Source organism: Mastigoproctus giganteus, chromosome 13 (assembly GCF_048544385.1).
Source record: "Mastigoproctus giganteus isolate SK-2022 chromosome 13, ASM4854438v1, whole genome shotgun sequence".
Classification (NCBI taxonomy): Eukaryota; Metazoa; Arthropoda; class Arachnida; order Uropygi; family Thelyphonidae; genus Mastigoproctus; species Mastigoproctus giganteus.
Genome location: NC_143587.1, coordinates 894774 through 916074, shown reverse-complemented (window position 1 = coordinate 916074; position 21301 = coordinate 894774). Strand labels below are relative to the sequence as shown.

Sequence of the window (21301 nt, the reverse complement as noted above, 5' to 3'; positions counted from 1 at the left end):
AAGATTATGACAGCTTAAGATGCTACATGGCCTCTATTTATCCAGTTGATAATAATAAAAAATTATGGTATACCTTTAAAGCTATACTTATAGAAGCCTCCAATGCAAATATACTCAAGAAAATAGAGCACAAGGTGAATTTTACGATGAATGAATAATGAACTAACCAGTTTAATAGAGCAGAAAAAACGATGGCATGAAAAAGTTACGTGTTAAAAAGTGTATTATTTTAGTCAATGGGTTATTATCTTTGGGGAAATACTACCATCTTATCTTTAGAACTAGAAACTTATGTAAATTTAAGGTATTGAACAGATATCTGGTTGGAACCCAGTAAATTTTTATACACAGCACTAGTGATCTTAACTGATCTCCACTTAAGTGACTCACCAGATTAACCAATCCTTCCTTTTTGAAACATAAAACAAAGATTAATATTTTTAATTTAGATTAATTTATTATTATTTTAATTTTAATTTAGATTAATATTTGCAGATGCATCAAAACATCAGCCATTGTGACAGTTTTCATTTACAGAAATGTACTGTTTAAGTATGCTGAAACCAAAACTAACATATTGAAGCAAAAGGCAAAAATAGTAAACACTCGCAGGACATCTGACAGATTCTTTGCATATCCAATTATCAGTAAATAATAGCTGTTTACTTCAAAAACTACTGAAATAAAAGTTTAACTAAAATGTTTCAACCATTCAGCATTGTGCTAACATTTTTGCTGGCAGTTATTTTGAAGAGGGACCTGTAAGGCTAATTGAGTACCTGAAGTGTGAAAAATAGCTTTTTACTGTTTCTAGCCAATAACTGATTTTATTTCATTAAAACTGCAATGACACAAACCACTACACAAACCATTACAAACTTTTATTAAAATAAAATAGTATTATGAAAACCGGATAAAATTAAACTAGTAATAAAATAAGATACACTGTCTGCAGAATAAAATAAAATATGGAATATACAATGAAATAAAACACAATGTAGATCACAAAATAAAAGCGATAAAACCACAACATTGGCTCTCAGAGGCGTCTGTCTTCTTTATCAACAGTAAAGTTTAACATACTGTACATCCTTAAATATCAGCAGGATCATGGTTCACAGCATGTGTTACTACAAGAGCATGGGCAGTATTTTCCATATGTGTACCGGAAATGGAAATGGCTCAGGAGCGTGCCAGGTGGAACCGTTGATCCTGTCCAAGAACCACAGCTTTGAAGAGGGGATGAATACTGATTCCCCTGTCTCTATTAGCATTAGATGCAAGAAAGCAAGATCATACAGCATCAGCCAAAAAAAATAAAATAAAAACCTTCCCTTTTCACTGATTCATCCATTCCAAATGTTTGTCTAGATCTGCTTTGAATTTATGTAAGCTATCAACTTCTGCAAAAACAGATGGAAGTTTTTTCCGGCAATCAACTGCCAACTGGCTAAATGCAAATTTCTGCACATCTATTCTACAACTGCCTTTACTCAGTTTTAATCTATACTCCCTCAGGTTTGTAATCTGAGCAAGAGGAAGAATCCCATCAGCATTGAGCCTGCTCAATCCACTCAAGGCCTTATACACCTCAATCAGAACCCCTCACAGGTGCCTAGTCTCCAGAAGCTGCAATTTGCAGGACTTAAGCCTCTTTTGGTAAGAGCACTCCTGTTCCTCTCAACAGTCTTGTTGCCCTTCTCTGAACTCATCCTAGCAACTCTAAATATTTCCTAAAATAAGCCTTCCAGACCTGTACGAAGTACTCAAGGTGTGGCCTGACCATTGCCTTAATCACCTCCTTATCCAGATGGCAAAATTCCTGTATATCATTGAAAAAAACTCTATGACCTGCTCTGGCAGCCCATCTGCATTGCTCAGAGAACTTCATATCTGACTGCACAATTAACCCTAGGTCTTTTTCACTTTCCACTTCCTTGAGTGTAGTACCATACAATTGGTATGTTTCTCTTCAGTTAGTATTAACATTAGTAGAGGCATTTGATGCAAGAAAGCAAGCTTATGCAGCATCAGCCAAAAACAAAAAAAAAAAAAAAACCGTTTCCACTTCACCCCTCCATTCGTTCGAAATACCTGTCCAGCTGAGCCTTAAATTTATTTAGGCAATCAACTTCCACAACAAGGGATGGAAGTCTGTTCCACTAACCAACCAACTACCTGCTGGCTAAAGGCAAATTTCCACACGTCTACCCTACATCTGTCTTTCCTCAATTTGAATTTATGCCCTCTCAGGTGATTATTCTGAGCAAGAGGAAGAATCCCATCAGCATGCTCAAATCATTCAAGGCTTTATACACCTCGCTGGTGCCTAGTCTCCAGACATTGTAATTTTCAAAACTTAGCCTTTCTTTGTAAGAGCACCCGTTTGTTCCATTCACTAATCTTGTTGCCCTTCCGTGCACTCGTTCCAGCAGCTCTACATCCTTCTTGAAATGAGTCCTCCAGACCTTTATACAGTACTCTAGGAGTGGCCTGACCATTGCCTTATACAAGGGAATAATCACCTTATCCCTGCTAGAAAAATCACTGTATATCGTTGACAAGACACCATGAGTTACTCTTGTAGCCCATCTGCACTGCTCAGAGAACTTCATATCTGCCTGCACAATTACACCCAGGTCCTTTTCATTCTCTACCACTGTCAGTATAGTACCACACACTTGATACGTTGCTCTGGGGTTGCTGTTCCCCATATGCAGTACTTTACATGTGTCAATGTTAAACTTCATTTGCTACCTTTCAGCCCATCTGCCCAACCTTTCCAGATCCTGTTGCAGCACCATAGTGTCAGTAGTGTCCTTGACAACCCTGCCAACCTTTGTATCGTCTGCAAACTTGGACATTAAGCTTGATATACCATCATCAATATAATTTATAAATACAAAAAACAATATTGGACTCAACACTGAACCCTGAGGGACTCCACTAATAACATTAGTACACGATGAGCAGTGTCTATTGATTACCACTCTCTGTCTTCTCCCCCTCAACCACCCCTTTATCCATAGCAGCAATTTGCCTCCAATGCCACACTGCTCCAATTTGTGTAACAGTCTTCCATGTGCAACAGTATCAAAAGCCTTTCTAAGATCCAAGTATATAATATCCAAGTTATTCCCTGCGTCCAGTTCTTTTGTGACTGCAGCATAGTATCCAATCAAATTGGTCAGGCAAGACTTCCCCTTAACAAAACCATGATATGTCTGAGTATAACTGAAGTCTTGTCTAGATGGTCCTGAAGTGCTTCTTTAACCAGTGCCTCCATTAATTTTCCTGGAACAGAAGTTAAACTCACAGGTCTATAATTACTTGTGTCAGCCTTTGATCCTCCTTTGTGAATTGGGGTCACATTTGCACATCTCCCGTCTATGGGTACCTCCCCTGAGTCCAAGGAAGCTCTCATAATTATGGCTAAGGGTTTGCTTACTTCCTTTGCTGCCTCCTTTAATATAACTGGATAGATCCCATCTCCCCCCCCCAGGTGCCTTTCTTGTGTTTATATTCAACAACTTCTCCTCCACTTTACTCTCAGTTATTACAAGATTATCTAGCTTACTGCCAGAGTTGAATACACCCCTGGCATTCCCCTCGTTGAATAACTCCTCATGTGTGAATGTCGATGCAAAATATTCATTTAGTTTGTTAGCTACCTGAGCTGGATCATCAACAGTTGAACCATCGATATCAAGTGGAACAATCTGATTCATCCCCTTTCTTCTAGAGTTTACATAAGTAAAGAACTCTTTGCTGTTTTTCTTTGCATCCCTTGCCAAAGATTTCTCGTAATCTGCCTTCGCCTGCCTAATCTCCTTTATAACTTGGTTACAGATCAACTTATATCTATTATAGGCTTCTGTGTCACGTGTTAATTTATGTGTCCCACGCATTTTTCTTCTTTGCCATATGTCTCATTAGTTCATCTGACATCCATTAAGCCTGAACTTTGAACCATACTTCTTAGTTGGTATGTAAAGCCCAGTAGCTAGCAAGATAAGTTCTTTGAATGCTTCCCATTTTTAATTTGCTGTTGGTAACATCATCAGTTGTTCCCACCATATAGAATTTAAATACACTCTCAGACCATCGTAGTCGCCTTTATGATAGCAATAACTCTTCCCTTTACCCTGATGGTAGTTACCTCTGAGTAAATCCCACTTCAGCACACTGTGATCACTGCCACCTAGTGGTTCCTTTATCTGCAGTTTCTTAATGGATGAAGAATCACTACTGATAATCAATTCAAGAGTATTACTCCCTCTAGTTGCCTCCCGAACATGCTGATGTAGAAAACAATCATCCAATAAATCCACAAAAGCCCTGCTAGTGTGTGAGTGACCAGCCCCCAAATTCCAGTCAATATCTGGGAAATTAAAATCTCCCATTATAAGACTCTCTGATTTACTGGCCCACTCTATTTCCCTGTACAGTTTCTTATTATACTCATCAGAGTCATTAGGCCTATAGCACACTCCTACTCTCAATTTTGATCTCCCAATGCTTATGTCACACCAAACTGACTCGACAGTTCTACAATATGAATCAATCACCATGGTACAAAATATCCAAAGAGAAAATCATAGTAGACAAAAGCAACGATGCAACTGAAACTCACAAATTTCTGATTTTTATTGTTGGTAAATCAGCTAATCGTATAGGTATTTAAAATAAAAAGAATGTTTAAAGAAAGTTTTTTTTTAGAAATTTGTACCTTCCTTAAAGAAGCACTTCAAGAAAATATGCTTATCTGAGAAGCTTTTAAGCATCCCACTTATCAGAAACTTAAGCACAGGGAAACAGGCATTATTTTTACCACTGGGAACAATCTTGAACAGCCTATGGATCAAGGTGTTCTAGAATGTTCAAAGAGATGATATAGGCAAAAGTTTAAGTTCAATTTTGGAAAAAAAAATGAATATAAGTTATTGACATAAAGATGTTGTTTACAATATAACATAAGGAATAAAACTGCTGCTGCTTCTTCTTTTCCTATTATGCATGCTGCCTTTTGGGTCAGAATAGATCATACTTCCATCTTCTACGTGGCTTTGCTCTACTTTGTTTGAAATATGTCTCCAGTTCTTTAATATTTTTGCTTACCTGTCAGTATCCATCCTATTTTTATGTTTCTTCCATTCTTTTTTTCTGTTATACACCGATGAGCCATAACATTATGACCACCTACCTAATATGATGTTGGTCCTCCACGTGCAGCCAAAACAGCTCGTACTCAGTGAGGCATGAATGCTACAAGATTTCTAAATGTGTCTTGTGGTATCTGGTACTAACACGTAACCAGCAGATCCTTTAACTCCTATAAGGTCTGTGGTTGAGACGTTACAAATCGGAGTTGCTGTTCCAGCACAAACCACAGATGCTCAATGAGATTGATATCTAGGGAATTTGAAGGCCATGAGAAAGACTTCCAGGGCAATACCTAATTCATCGGACCAGATGACCTTCTTCCAATCACTCAAGGTCCAGTTTCGATGCTCGCGTGCCCATTGTAGGCATTGTTGCTGGTGAACCGTGGTTAGCATTAGCACTTGGAGTGGTCTGTGGCTACGCAGCACCATTTTCAGTAGGGTTCGATGTACTTGTTGTGACTCATTACTCCCATCACCAGTATTCCAATTACCGGCGAGTAGTGCCACAGTAGCCCTTCTGTTGCCACGTACCATCTGGAAGAGCCTTCGCTCACCTCGAGCATTTATGAGCCATGGTTGTCCAACACCTCACCGGCGGTTCGTGGGTTTTCCCCTCGTTGGACCACTTTCAGTAGATACCAACCATGGCTGACCGTGAGCAACCCACCAGCTGTGCCATTTCGGATGTGCTCTGACCCAGTCGTCTAGCCATTACAATTTGGCCTTTGTCAAACTCGCTTAAGTCCACTGCCTTTCCCATCTGAAGAACAAGCGTAACACTGATTAATGGAGCTCAGTATCTGGTGTATTTTATATGGTGTCCTAACCCACGCACATTGTGTAGTTCACCTGCAGTTGCTTTGATATGCATAATGACTCGCCAGTCATAATATTTTGGCTCATCGGTGTATATCCATTCATTAATAGGTTGTATTTTACATTCTTACCTGATTTTCTCACTTTTAACTTTATCTCTTAATATTTTATTAATATTTTCTTTCATATTTTTATTTTTATGGCTTCATCTATTTGTTTTATTTTTGCTTTGTTTGTTTGTTTGTTTGTTTTAGTAAGTTGTTGGCGCATCGGCTTCTGTGGCCATAATGTACCTCCCAAGGTTTTTGCAGTACTGTGATCCAAGACTGAGGCGGGATTCGAACCCGCGACCTTTGGGTTGCCAGGCAGGCACTTTACTCACCCGGCTAGCCCTGTCGGCATTTTATTTTTGCAGTTGTACCTCTTATCTCAGTTGCATTTGTCATCGTGGGTGACAAATGCAACTTATTATAGAGTAATATATTTTAACTTTAGCATCCTGATTAATGTTTGGATTATTAAACATCCTGATAATCTACTCACTTTTAATGTTTGTTCTTCTACTTCGTCTGGAATTATTCCTGAACTATCTATTTAAAGTCGTTAAATTTCATTAATTGTTCAATTATTTTCCCTTCTAATTCTAATTTAGATAACCAGTTCTTCTGCTAATGCCACCATCAAAGGGAAGGGATAGAAATCATTCAAAAAATATATACAAGGTTTGATCAAGCTTTGAATATATTTTTTAAAGCATACAGTGAATAAGCTAAGCTTCCTTGCATCAATCTGTATTTATTAATACTAATATTAACAATTGTTATTGCAAGAGTTTTTTTTTTTTTTTTTTTATGTAAACACTAAACACAAGAGGTACTAGAACCTATAGTACTTAGTACCGTGCTTGGGTTGGAGGTTGAGAAGACGAAAGAAGATATTTGGTGACATTGAACTTGAACTTCTGTAGACTGTAATTTTTAGGAAATACGTATGAAGGAAGGTTGTTCCAGAAAATGGCAGTTGAATGAATAAACGAGGAAGATGAAAAGTTGGTTCCTTGAGTTTGAAGTTGGACAGTAAATGGATGTTGGCTGGTGGAGGCATGTGTTCGGACTGTTTTGAAAGAGAGACCAGGAATTATAGAAGCCAATTCACAAGAACAATGCCCATGGAAATATCTGCAGAAGAGGCATGGAGCAGAAACAGTATTTCTATGAGACAGCGAGTGGAGAGATTCTGTTAGAGACGAATCGTTAATTAACCTAACTACCCTCTTCTGAACGGAATCAAGAAGCCTAAGAGAGGTTTTGCGGGCACCACCCCAGATGTGGGAACAATATTCCATGGTAGGGCAGATTTGCGATTTGTACAGAGTGAACAGTTGTTTGGAAGAAAAGTAACGCCGAGTGCGAAAGAGAAAACCTAATTTTTTAGATGCAGAGGAAGAAATATTTTGTAATGTGTTTGTGCCAAGAGAGATTAGAAGTCATGGTATTCCCCAAAAGAGAGATATCATTTTGCCCAGAAATCGGAGAGTCACCAAAGATAAGCATAGGAGCAGAAGAATCCTTTTTGCGAGATATAAGACAAGACTGAGTTTTAGAAGGGTTGAAATCAACTAAGTTGTCTTTGCCCCACTGGAGAATTACCTGAAGATCAGCATTTAAGGAATTGGTAGCAGATTTTCGAGAAGTTGAAGCTGATTGAGAAGGACAAGGTTTCTCAAAATGGAAAGTGGAATGCAATGTGCTATCATCAACAAAACTATGGATAGGATTTCCAGTCAATGGAAGAAGGTCATTAATATACAAGAGGAAAAGAGTGGGGGAAAGAACTGAATCTTGGGGGACACCGGCATTAGCGGAGAAGTTAGAAGACAGAGCGCCATCTATCATCACTCTCAGTACAATAAGAGAGAAAACTGGATAACCAATTACTAAAAACAGTTGGCAAACCATAAGATGGAAGCTTGTTTAGAAGACCTTTATGCCAGACATAATCGAAAGCCTTTGAGATGTGAAGAGCAACTGCTTGTGTTTCACAGAACTTTTCCACTGAATTAGTCCATAAATGAGTAACATAAGCCAGAATATCACCAGTGGATTAACACTGACGGAATCCATACTGGTGATCGTTCATCAGATGGAAGGTTTCTAGGTAGTTTAAGAGTTGGCGGTTAATTGAGTTCTCCATTACTTTAGAAAGAGTAGAAGTAATTGCAATGGGATGATAATTGGGAGGGATTTGACACCCTTTTTAGGAACTGGCTGGATATGAGCAAATTTTCAAGCAGAAGGAAAAACACCTTTGGAATAAAAAAGTGAAAAAAGGTGGCAAAGAACAGGAGTAAGTTCAGGAGCACAGGTTTTGAGAATAAGTGGAGAAATACCATCAGGACCTGGAGCTTTCTTAGCATCAAGATTCGTCAAAATCCTTCTGACAACCTTTTGACGGAAGACCATAGGAGGCATGGAATGGAGCGTGTTGTGAATGGTGGGAGGTGTTTTACCAAGATCATTAAGACAAGAGTTGGAAGAAAAATGGGATGCTAGCAGGTCAGCTTTATCCTTGGCTGTAGTGACAATAGAACCATCTGGTTTGGACAGAGGTGGGAGCAGAGATGGGCAAAAGTTGCGACCAACAGCTTTGGCAAGAGACCAGAATACTCGGCTACCATTAGGGCAAGAAGCAAGTTTTCTAGTCATAGCCTGTTCAAAATATAGTTTGGACTGATGAATAACTGCTTTACTATAGTTGCAAGCTTTGGTGTAGGCAGAAAATGAAACTGAAGAATTGGAAACAAGTCAATTATGATATGCAATGTTCTTCTCTTGAACAGCCTTAGCACATTTATTGGAAAATCAAGGTTTAAATAAAGGATGAGATTTTAAAGTGGAGTGTGGGATAAAGGATTCCATTCCTCCAAGAATAATTTCACTGACACGATCTGAGAAAACGTTGACATCAGAAGTTTTGAAACAATAATCCAAACAAGGAAAAGAAGAAAAGAAATCTCGCAGGTCATCCCATTTTGCATTCTTGTAATGCCAAACAATACGAGGTTGGGAAATGACACGAGATAAAGGCTCCACTGGAGAAGAGACAATCACCAAGTTATGATCTGAGGTGACTAAAGGACCTCTCACTTTGACCGTGTACTTAGAAGAGTTGTTTGTGAGAAAAAGATCAAGCGTGTTGGCTGTATGGTTACGATTGTCCAGTATTCTTGTAAGTAAATGAACAATCTGTACAAGGTCATTAGTAATTACAAAAGCCTCAGCATCTCGACCAGTATATAAACCTTTTTAAACATGAATTTGGCTAAAATAAAACAGCATATTTTGATTTTATAGCAATCTACTGTAACGAGTTTATTTGTTTAATTTATTTTCCCAGCTTATAAAACAAATCAAATTTCAATATATAAAATTACTTCCAAAGTCATGACTTTATCAATTGTCTGTATCAATACATATCACAATATTTGAAAAACAAACCAAACTGAAATTAGAAAAAAAAAAAAAGTATGCAGTAAACCATAACAGATCGATGTTTTCCTTAAACTTTAGATGAAACTTGTAAAAGTTAACAAGTGTGCAATATTGTTTTCATGGAAGTGGAAACATTGTGAAATTAATAAGAATTGTTTGAAATTTACATTGTTTAATATCCATAATACCTATAGTAATCTGGAAGCATAATGTGAACACCTGCACTAGGCTGACACATCTTTACCACATCTGGATCATCCATTTTGCGAATAATATCAGTAAAAGGACCTGTTGCATTTATCACACATTTAGCTTTAATATCCCATTCATTACCTGAAAAAAAAAACAAGAACACAGTTTAAGAAAATTTTAGAGATAGAAGGTTGAAATAAACTAATAGCTTAATTTCTAATATGAAATTAATCAAGAATCCAAAAAAAGCATTATGGAAATATTTTTTTTGTAAAAGTTAAGTAAATAATTTTAAAAATGCTCTTAATTGATATAGTTTAGACAAGTTTACAAGTATACAGGAGATTCATATAAAAAATCTGAAATTTTGACAAATTAAATGAACACGATATGCTGCCTTATATTGATGATTATTAGTTCAATGAGTTAGCAAAAAATGATTTGGTAAATGTAAATCAAATATACTGAGCAACTAAATAAATTAAAATAAAATGTACTGAATTTTAATTTCTGTGCTGCTTTACTACACTTTTTAAAACTGGCCTGTTAGTTTTAAAAAAATGAAGTAATGTTATTACTTCCACTTTTTTTACAAAATTCAATTTCCAATAATAAATAAAAACTTCCACTGAAACTGAAAATCTGCATTCATCTTTTTGTAACCATTAAGAAGACAGAGAAGGAAATAGCTAATAATAAAAACACTAAATTCGATACCTATAAGGAGATGCCACTAAGTGCAGAAATAAAGAACTGTACGGAGCTGTGGTGTTCTTATGAAGCTTATGGGTTGAAAATTTCAAGCTTCTTATTTATTATCATCTATTATTTTAATTAATTTTTTTTTTATGAAAACTCCAAACAAACAGCGAGTCTGGGTGCGAGGTTAGCTTGTGCAGACGTTGCTCCTTAAAGCTCTTGAAACAGAGAAGTTTTTCCTAATTTATTTTCTGCTTTATTAGTTGAAATTGTCATATTAACTTATTTTCTAGAGTAGCTTTATATTCCTAGTTAAGATACTTAGTTTAAAGTTTAACTTAGACAGAGATTTTGTAGATATTACTTAGTATCGGTAACGGTATCAAATCCACGTGTCACAAATTGAACGAGAGGTCTTTTTTTTTTTTTTTAACCAAATTTAGTCGATTTATTAACCAATTGTTATATCAAATTATCTTCTATAAGTAGATTATAGACCTAGTCAGGATCCTTAGTTTATTCTAAATTGAGATAGCGAGATTTGGAAGCTAATCAATACTTACGAGTCCGTAGAAATACCGTTCGTGAATTCCCGCCATTTTTACACGATAGCATAAGCTTAGTGTAGTACAGTGCATAATATAATATTGTCAATTAATCAGTAAATCTATTAATCTTGATAAACTTTATTGTCAATTAAATTGTACTTTTAACTCTACATATATATATATATATATATATATATATATATATAACGACTTAATCGTAACAAATAATTAATACATAACTATAGTGGTACACGTGATACGGAAGTTATATAAAGGGAACTCGTAGAAAACACTAGATACCGAAAAAATAAATATAGCGTTATAACTGTTTTGGGATATAACTTAAGGATTTTAATTTTGTTTTGAAATTTTATTGAATTAAATCGGAATCATGACTCAGACCAGAGCAGCAAAGCAAAAGGCTCAAGCTAATGGGAGTGCTGTGGTTCAGGGGAGAACTGAGGGGGGCAGTTGCCCTCTGAATCACAGTCTTTTAAAATGCACTGTTTGCTTGATGTTTGCGGAGCAGTCGGGTATGGGACATGATACTGCCAAGGGGGATGTCTTTGTGTGTGCACGATTTAAGGAGTGCAAGGAAATCAGGCGACAACTCAGCATTGTTATGGGCCTTTATGAGAGCTTGAAGGACAGGGTGGATGCCCTCGAAGGAAATAAATTGAGGGCCCATCAAGCTCTCAGCTGCCCACATCAACGCCAGAGCTTGCACTTGGTCATCAGGCAACACAGAGGCAGCCCCCTAGGCAGAATGCGCTGGTCCCACAGGAACTAGTAGTTGTTGGTGACTCTATTGTCAGGGAAACGGGGAACATGCTTTGTAAAAAAGGATAGGTGGAATAGGACCAGGGTATGTCTGCCAGGGGCAAAGGTTGATGACGTTGTAGAGCGGATATCATCTTTTAAGGGCACAAAAGGTGATATAGTTGTACACATTGGCACTAATGACATTAAGAGTAGGAGACCGGCGGATTTACTTAGCAAGTACAGGTCACTGTTGAAAAAAAGCCGTGAATTAGGGTTGAACTTGAAAGTGTCTGCAATTCTGCCCAGACACGATAGGAGGGAGTATATGATGAGAGCCTTGTCAATCAATTCGGCCCTGGAGGGATTGTGCAAGGCTCAAGGGGTAGAATTTTTTTCAGCCTGGACTGTACTTGTTAACAGGAGAGATTGCTTCTACAGGAATGGGATACACTTAAATAGAAAGGGTGCAAGAATTTTTGCTGATGCTGTCGAGGCAGTGTTAGGTGGGTCGGAAAACTGCTAGTTGGGGGGGGGATACAAGGACTAATAGATTAACAGTAGCCACTGGCAGAGGTGGAAGTGATTCTTGCACTGCTTCTTTTGAAATGAGCAGAAGCCTGAAAAACAAGATGCAGGATATTTCAGAGACTGCTGGTAGTCATTGCGGTACAAGTAAACACATGGGTTGCGTTAGGGTAGCTAAGAATAGAAACAGGTGCATGTATACCTGCGTGTACACCAATGCTAGGAGTTTGGTAAATAAATTTGATGAATTTGAGGTATTGCTCAAAACATCAAAGGCAGATATTGTTGGGATATCAGAGACGTGGTGTCACACAGATATAAGTAATGCGGAACTGGAATTTGGGGAACACAATGTGTATAGAAAGGATAGACAGGACAGGAGGGGAGGAGGGGTTATGCTATTAATTAAGAAACACATCAAGTCCAAGGAAGTGAAGCCAGTCGACATCGATGGACAGGGCAGTGTCGAGTCAGTTTGGTGTGACATAAGCATAGGGAAATCAAAATTGAGAGTAGGAGTGTGCTATAGGCCTAATGACTCTGATGAGTATAATAAGATATTGTACAGGGAAATAGAGTGGGCCAGTAAATCAGAGAGTCTTATAATGGGGTATTTTAATTTCCCAGATATTGACTGGAACTTGTGGGTTGGTCACTCGCACACTAGCAAGGCTTTTGTGGATTTATTGGATGATTGTTTTCTACATCAGCATGTTCGTGAGGCAACAAGAGGAAGCAATACTCTTGATCTGATTATCGGTAGTGATTCTTCATGCATTAAGAATCTGCAGATAAATGAACCACTAGGTGGCAGTGATCAGTGTGTTGAAGTGGGATTTACTCAAGGAGGTAACTACCATCAGAGGTAAAGGGAAGGGTTTTTGCTTTCATAAAGGCAACTATGATGGTCTGAGACAGTATTTAAATTCTATACAGTGGGACCAACTGATGATGTTACCAACAGCAAACTCAAAATGGGAAGCATTCAAGGAACTAATCTTGGAGGCTACCAGGCTTTACATACCAACTAAGAAATATTGTCAAGGTTTAGGCCTAAATGGTTGTCAGATGAACTAATGAGACATGTGGCAGAGAAGAAAAATGCATGAGATACATACAAATTAATGGGTGACATGGAAGCCTATGATAGATATAAGTTGGTCTGTAACCAAGTCACAAAGGAGATTAGGCAGGCAAAGGCAGACTACGAAAAATCCTTGGCAAAGGATGCAAAGAGAAACAGAAAAGAGTTCTTTACATATTTGAACTCGAGAAGGAAAGGGATGAATCAGATTGGTCCACTGGATATTGATGGTTCAACAGTTGAGGATCCTGCTCAGGTGGCTAACAATCTAAACGAGTATTTTGCATCTACATTCACGCATGAGGAGTTATTCAGGAAGGAGAATGATGTAGGTAAAGTAAACATTGGCACTGAGCTGGATGATTTTGTAATAACTGAGAGGAAAGTGGAGGAGAGATTGTTGAGGATAAACATAAAAAAGGCACCTGGGGTGGATGGGATCTATCCAGTTATATTAAAGGAGGCAGCAAAGGAAGTATGCAAACCCCTAGCCATAATTATGAGAGCTTCTTTGGACTCACGGGAGATACCCATAGACTGGAGATATGCAAATGTAACCCCAATTCACAAAGGAGGATCAAAGGCTGACACAAGTAATTATAGACCTGTTAGTCTAACTTCTGTTCCAGGTAAATTAATGGAGGCACTGGTTAAAGAAGCACTGCAGGATCATCTAGACAAGAATTCAGTTATAGCTCAGACGCAGCATGGTTTTGTTAAGGGCAGGTCTTGCCTGACCAATTTGATTGGATACTATGATGTAGTCACAAAAGAACTGGATGCAGGGAATAACTTTGATATTATATATTTGGATCTTAGAAAGGCTTTTGATACTGTTGCACATGGAAGACTGCTGCACACATTGGAGCAGTGTGGCATCGGAGGCAAATTGCTGCTGTGGATAAGGGGATGGTTGAGTGGCAGAAGACAGAGAGTGGTAATCAATGGACACTGCTCAACGTGGACTAATGTTATTAGTGGAGTTTCTCAGGGTTCAGTGTTGGGTCCATTGTTGTTTTCGGTGTTTATGAATGATATTGATGATGGGATATCAAGTTTAATGTCCAAGTTTGCAGATGATACAAAGGTTGGCAGGGTCGTTAAGGACACTACTGACGCTATGCTGCTGCAACAAGATCTGGAAAGGATGAACATATGGGCTGAGAGGTGGCAAATGAAGTTTAACATTGACAAATGTAAAGTACTACATATGGGAAACAGTAACCCCAGAGCAACGTATCAACTCTGCGGTACTACACTGACAGTGGTGGAGAATGAAAAGGACCTGGGGGTAATTGTGCAGGCAGATATGAAGTTCTCTGAGCAGTGCAGACAAGCTGCAAGAGTAGTTCATGGTGTCTTGTCAATGATATACATTAATTTTTCTAGCAGGGATAAGGAGGTGATTATTTCCTTGTATAAGGCAATGGTTAGGCCACATCTTGAGTACTGTATACAGGTCTGGAGGCCTCATTTCAAGAAGGATGTAGAGCTGCTGGAATGGGTACAGAGAAGGGCAACAAGATTAGTGAATGGAACAAAGGGTTGCTCTTACGAAGAAAGGCTTAAGTTTTGCAAATTACAGAGTCTGGAGACTAGGCACCGGCGAGGTGATCTGATAGAGGTGTATAAGGCTTTGAATGGTTTGAGCATGCTCAATGCCAATGGGATTCTTCATCTTGCTCAGAATAATCACCTCAGAGGGCATAAATTCAAATTGAGGAAGGACGGATGTCGGATAGATGTGCGGAAATTTGCCTTTGGCCAGCAGGTGGTTGGTTGGTGGAACCGTCTTCCATCACTTGTTGTTGAAGTTGATAGCCTAAACAAATTTAAAGCTCAACTGGACAGGTATTTCGAACGAACGGAGGGGTGAAATGGGAGTGGGGTTTTTTTTTTTTTTTTTTTGGCTGATGCTGAATAAGCTTGCTTTCTTGCATCATATGCCTCTACTAATGCTAATGCTAATAAAAAGATATTAGAACCCACAGCACTCAGCACCACATATAGGTTGAAGATTAGAAAGTAGAAGATACTTGTCGACATCATAATTTTCAGTAAATACATTCAAGTGGAAAGGATAAAATAGGAGGAGAAAAAGTTGGTCCTTTTGAGTTTGGGGTTGGGCAATAAATGGATGTGACTAATTGTGGGACCTGTTCAGACTAGTTTGGAAGAGGATAGAGAATTACAGATGTGAATTCAGAACAGTGGAAGTATCTACAGAAAAGGCATGCAGCAGAAATTTATAAAAGAAAGGTTACTTAACCTGAAGTTTGTCTTTTAAATGGAGTTTAGAAGCCTGATAGAGGTTTAGGGGGCACCACTTCAAATGTTGGCACAATATTCCACGGTTGGGTAGATTTCAGATTTGTACAGATGAGTCAATGTTTAGAACAAAATATTGTGAGAGCAAAAGAAAAAAACCCCGATTTTTGAATGCAGAGGAAGCAATATTTCTGAGGTACTTATGCCAAAAGAGATTATAAGTTAAGGTAATTCCTAGCAGACATAGGTGATCTTCTGCAGAAATGTGAATGTCCAATATGTTAAATTAAATAAAATATGTTAAATTAAATAAAATAAAACATAAGCCAGTAGTATGGTAAAAACTGTAGAGCGAAAATTAACCTAAGAATAATCCAAATAAACAATCAAACGAAAAGAAAAAATAGATATAAATAGTAGCCCATAAAACCTGGCGACGATTTGTATAGCAATTGAAATGCAGCGATTCCATGACCATCATTGGCCTCGTGGTCCTCTGTCGAGATGGGGCATGATGGTCAGTCTATTCTATTTTGATTTTGTTATCGTTTGGTAGTTCCTTTAACCCTCTTCTGGTGATATTTCACGTCTTTTGGAACTGGTACCTCTGGGGGGTACCGCTAAATTAATAAATAATTGGCATTAGTCTAAATTTTGTATAGTTTTAATTGGATTTAAAGTTCGAAATTATATAAGGGTTTATGGGCTACTATTTATATCTATTTTTTCTTTTCGTTTGATTGTTTATTTGGGTTATTTTTATTAATTTTCGCTCTACAGTTTTTGCCATACTACTGGCTTATGTTTTATTTTATTTAATTTAACATATTGGATGTATTTCAGCTTCATATGGAGGAATTGCATGTCGCTGCCTCTAATGAATGCTTAATTAATTATTTATTTATTTATTTCATTATAATTTAACTTTATTTAATATAATTCAATGATAGTATATATATATATATATATATATATATATATATATGAGTATTAGTAGCGGAAAATGATGCAAGAAAGCAAGCTTATAAAGCATTAGCAAAAACTATATAAAATTAAATAATAAAAAAAAAAAAAAAAAAAGAAACTTCCCACATCACCTGCCCATCCCTCCAATAGTCTATCTAGTTCTTCCTTGAATTTATTCAAACTACCCACTTCCATAATAACAGATGGAAGTTTGTTCCAACAATCAACCACCCACTGGTTGAAGATAAACTTCCGCTGAAGATAAAAAAAAATTAATGTAGCTTCTGCTTCAAAAAGGTAATGATAAGTCCTGGAATGAACTATTACATATAATACATTTTTGATAGTGGCATGATTGTATGCAATCCAAGGTTAGTCCTATAATGTGCAACTCTACTGGGTATATGCTGCATTCAGGGGGAAATATGGTGAGATATCTTAGTGTCTGAAAAGACAGACACTAATCCCAAGAATAGTTCTGAATATGATATACAGTGTGCTTAAAAAAAAATTTATATTTAATGAACAACATGCACCAATTTAATTTTCTTAAACTCATTTTGTAGCTTAAAAAAGAAAGGCAATTATAAAATGGTATTGGAAATATGAAAATGTCAATGAAGTTCAGCATGCTTGGAAATCCCAATATGGAACAAAAGTGCCCACACATTTAACAATTACTTGTTTGCAGGATAAATACGAGGAGCATGGATCCATTGAGAATATCAATAACTTAGCATGTGGCAGGAAGAAGACATCAAGAAGTAATGAAAACATTGAAGCTGTAAGAAATGCAATCTTGTGCACCATAAGAAAATCAACAAGACAGTGTTCACAAGAACAAGGTTTAAACCATACAAGCGTTTTTAGAATGATGAAGGAATTAAACTTTAAGTCATTTATACCTCGATTAATGCATGCAATCCAGGAAGATGATTTAGTTTGAAGATTGTAAATTTGTGAGCAATACATTAAAAAAAAGGGCAAAAATCTTGATACAACACAATTATATCAAGCAAAAATCATGCTTGATACAATTGTGTTGTCAGATGAGGCCACATTTAAAATGAATGGCCATATAAATCATCACAACTGTGTTTACTGGGGCACTGAAAATCCACACACAATTCTACAGAAAGATATCACTCCACCGGGCTAATATTACCGAGTGGATGAGGCTCTCTTCACATTGAATAACTGGTCCCTGTTGATTCAATGGCACTGTTAAAGGAAAAAGATTAGCTCGATACATTGAGCAATTGTGCTGTACCAAAAATCAGACATGTTTGCAGATACATTGGTATGTTTTCAACAAGATGGTGCACCTCCACATTATCATACAGCTGCACAAGATTATCTTGACAATGAATTTCATGATCAACAGATAGGTTGTCGAGGAGTGTTTTTGAATCTCCTCCAAGGTTGCCAGATCTCACAACTCTTTACATTTTTTTGCTTGGAGATACTAGAAAAAAATGGTCACTGGGGGGTAGCAATAACTACAGAGTAGCATATCAACTGTGTGTTACTACTTCAGGGTGGCAGAGAATGAAAAAGACCTGGGGTAATTGTGCAGTCAGATATGAAGTTTTCTGAACAGTGCAGACAGTCTGCAAAAGAAGCGTATGGTGTCTTGTCAATGATATACAGGAATTTTTCTAGCAGGGATAAGGAGGTGATTATCCCCTTGTATAAGGTAATGGTCAGGCCACACCTTGAGTACTGTATACAGGTCTGGAGGCCTAATTTTAGGAAGGATGTAGAGTTGCTGGAAAGAGTACAGAGAAGGGCAACAAGATTGGTGAGTGGAATAAAGGGTTACTCTTACCAAGAAAGGCTTAAGTTCTGCAAATTGCAGAGACTAGGCAACTGCAGGATGATCTGATTAAGGTGTATAAAGCCTTGAATGGTTTGAGCAAGCTCAATGCTGATGGGATTCTTCTTGCCCAGATTAGTTGCCTGAGGGGACAAATTCAAATTGAGGAGAGACAGTTGTAGAATAGATGTGTGGAAGTTTGCCTTTAGCCAGCGGGTGGTTGATTGCTGCAACAAACTTCCATCTGTTCTTGTAGAAGTTGATAGCTTAAATATATTCAAGACAAAACTAGACAAATATTTGGAGTTAACAGATGGGTGAAATGGGAAGGGCTTTTTTTTTTTTTTGACGTGAATAACATCTATGATGGGGGTACCCTACAGCACTCAGGCTGTCATGAAAAGTGAAACGTCTAACCGTTGTTATATCTCCAAAACTAATAAACAATAGTATAAACAATTTATACTTATTTTGTCAGGTATATAATGTCATTGACGAATACGCAAAAAAAAAAAAAAAAAAAAAAAAAAAAATTAGCCATTTTCATGTTTAATATCATTTTTTTTTTGAAAAAACTAAAAAGTTCACATTTTGGTCATTTGCCATTGCGCCGCCTTGGTTACTTTCACTCTCAATAGCAGTGATGTAATTAGAATGCACACGCCCAAGAAAACTCAATGGTATGCAACAAGTTTTGTACAATTGAGCAACAAAATTGTTGCCCTTTGAGAGCTCTACAAGGATATATAACTAGATTTCAAATCGGGTTTTTAGTTTTCAAGAGTTGAACAACTCATTAAAGTAACTACTTCGTTCAGTTACTTCGCATTTGTCGAGCAGTGCAGTTGGGTTTCATTTAATTAAGTTGTGAAAATGTCAAAAGTTACATCAACGTACTCAAAGATTTCAACAAAATCATAAATCTAATATTGAAAAGCAAGCACCAAAGTCAGCAGTGGAATGCAAGAGAGAGAAAGAGTCGTAAGCATAAACGCAAGCAAGATTAATTAGAGCCAGCATCCTTGTCGTATATTTTCATTTCACATGACATTATTCACCTTTGTCTCCATCGAGCAACGTCGATTTTTTGGCTGATGCTATATAAGTTTGCTTTCTTGCATCATATGCCTGAACTAATTTTTTTTTTTTTTTTTTTTTATGAAAACCCCAAACACGAAAGGTATCAAAACCTATAGTACTTATAGTACTTAGTACCGTGCATGGGTTGAAGGAGAAGTATGGGCGGAGGGGGATACCGGAAACTTTGCTCTAGAGACTAAACATGGGTTTCACCACTTCAAGCCTCCAATAAGCAAAGTGGTGGTATTTCACCGGTTGATGAAAGTCATCTACCACCTAATGCTAACCTGCAAACATTCGAGGATGAAAATTCAACAAGAAGCAGAAAACATTCACCTGTTTTGTGCATCTTCAGTATGTAGATCTGTTCAAGATAGATGCCACTCATGTATTAATTGTGATGGAAGCCATTTTAAACAATTAAAAAGTTTTATTGTTGCAAAAAAATTAATGTTTTTTGTCTTCAAAGTATCAAAAAAAAATTATATTTCTATATATATTTTTGATTAAGTATAATATTTTTAAAGTGTGTATACATAATTTTGACACACCCTGTATATATTTTTCTGAGTAGCTATTGGATATGAATGTTGAATGAAGCTTGGTAGTCTGTCAGGTGTTAAATACATTTATCCAACAGGGCTCAAAAATGGATGTCCATGTGTCTGGCAGGAATTTAAGTTTAAAAGCAAACTTAGTGACTACTGCCTTATCAAAGAAATAGGAGCAGTTTATTTGTTTACGCATATAGTTTATTTGCTTACACAGGTTGAAAATCAAAATGCCATAGTAGCAATAGAAGTAGGTTGATGGTGGATAGAATTTAACCACTGAAATACTGTACGATATTACTGGCAGATATCTAACTTGGCTTTAGCTAATTAAGATATCTGCCATTATTAGCTGGGGCATATGATGCAAGAAAGCAAGCATATATAGCATCAGCCAAAAAAAAAAAAAAAAAAACCAAAAACCTTCCCATTTCATCCATCCGGTCACACCAAATGTTTGTCTAGTTCAGCCTTAAATTTATTTAGGTTATCAACTTCCACAACAACAAACTACCCACTGGTTGAAGCAGACTTCCACACATCTATTCTACAAGTCATTCCTCAATTTGAATCTATGCCCCCTCAGGTTCTAAATCTCAACAAATTAAAGTATCCCATCAAACCATTCAAGTCCTTATACGCCTCAATCAGATCACCTCGCAGTTGAAGTCTCCAGATGCTGCAACTTGCAGAACTTAAGCCTCTCTCACCAATCTTGTTGCCCTTTTCTTTACTCATTCTAGCAACTCTACATCCTAAAACGAAGCCTCCAGATCTGTACCCAGTACTCAAGGTGTAGCTTGACCATTACCTTATACAAACGGATAACACCTCCTTGTCACTGCTAGCAAAATTCCTATATATCATTGAAAAAACTCCATGACATGCTCTGGCAGCCCATCTGCACTGCTCAGAGAAATTCATATCTGACTGCACAAATACCCCCAGGTCTTTTTCAGTTTCCACTTCCTTGAGTGTAGTACTACCAGTTGGTACATTTCTCTTGGATTATTGCTACCCATATGCAGTACTTTGCATTTGTCAATGTTAAACTTCAGTTGCCACTTCTCAGCCCATCGGCCTAACTTTTCTATATCCTGTTGCAATAGAATACTGTTTTTATTGTCATTAACAACCCTGCTAGCCTCTGTATCATCTGCAAAATGGACATTAAGCCTGATATACCTTCATCGATATCATTGATAAATACAAAAAACAAAATGGGCCCAGCACCGAACCCTGGGGAACACACCTAATAACATTCTTCCACGTAGAGCAGTGTCCATTTATTATAACTATCTGCCATCTCCCACTCAACCATCCCCTTATCCATTGCAG

General features: G+C 37.3%; 1 protein-coding gene across 2 annotated transcripts in view; it reads right to left on the bottom strand.

Moving 5' to 3' along the window:
- Gpo1 (glycerophosphate oxidase 1) overlaps window positions 1-21301 on the bottom strand; it is a 428577-nt gene that overhangs the window by 245623 nt on the left and 161653 nt on the right. For both annotated transcript variants that reach the window (XM_090387948.1, XM_090387949.1), the window contains exon 8: window positions 9661-9805. In XM_090387948.1, the coding sequence (XP_090244074.1) occupies window positions 9661-9805 (145 nt within the window). The remainder of the gene's footprint in view (window positions 1-9660; window positions 9806-21301) is intronic.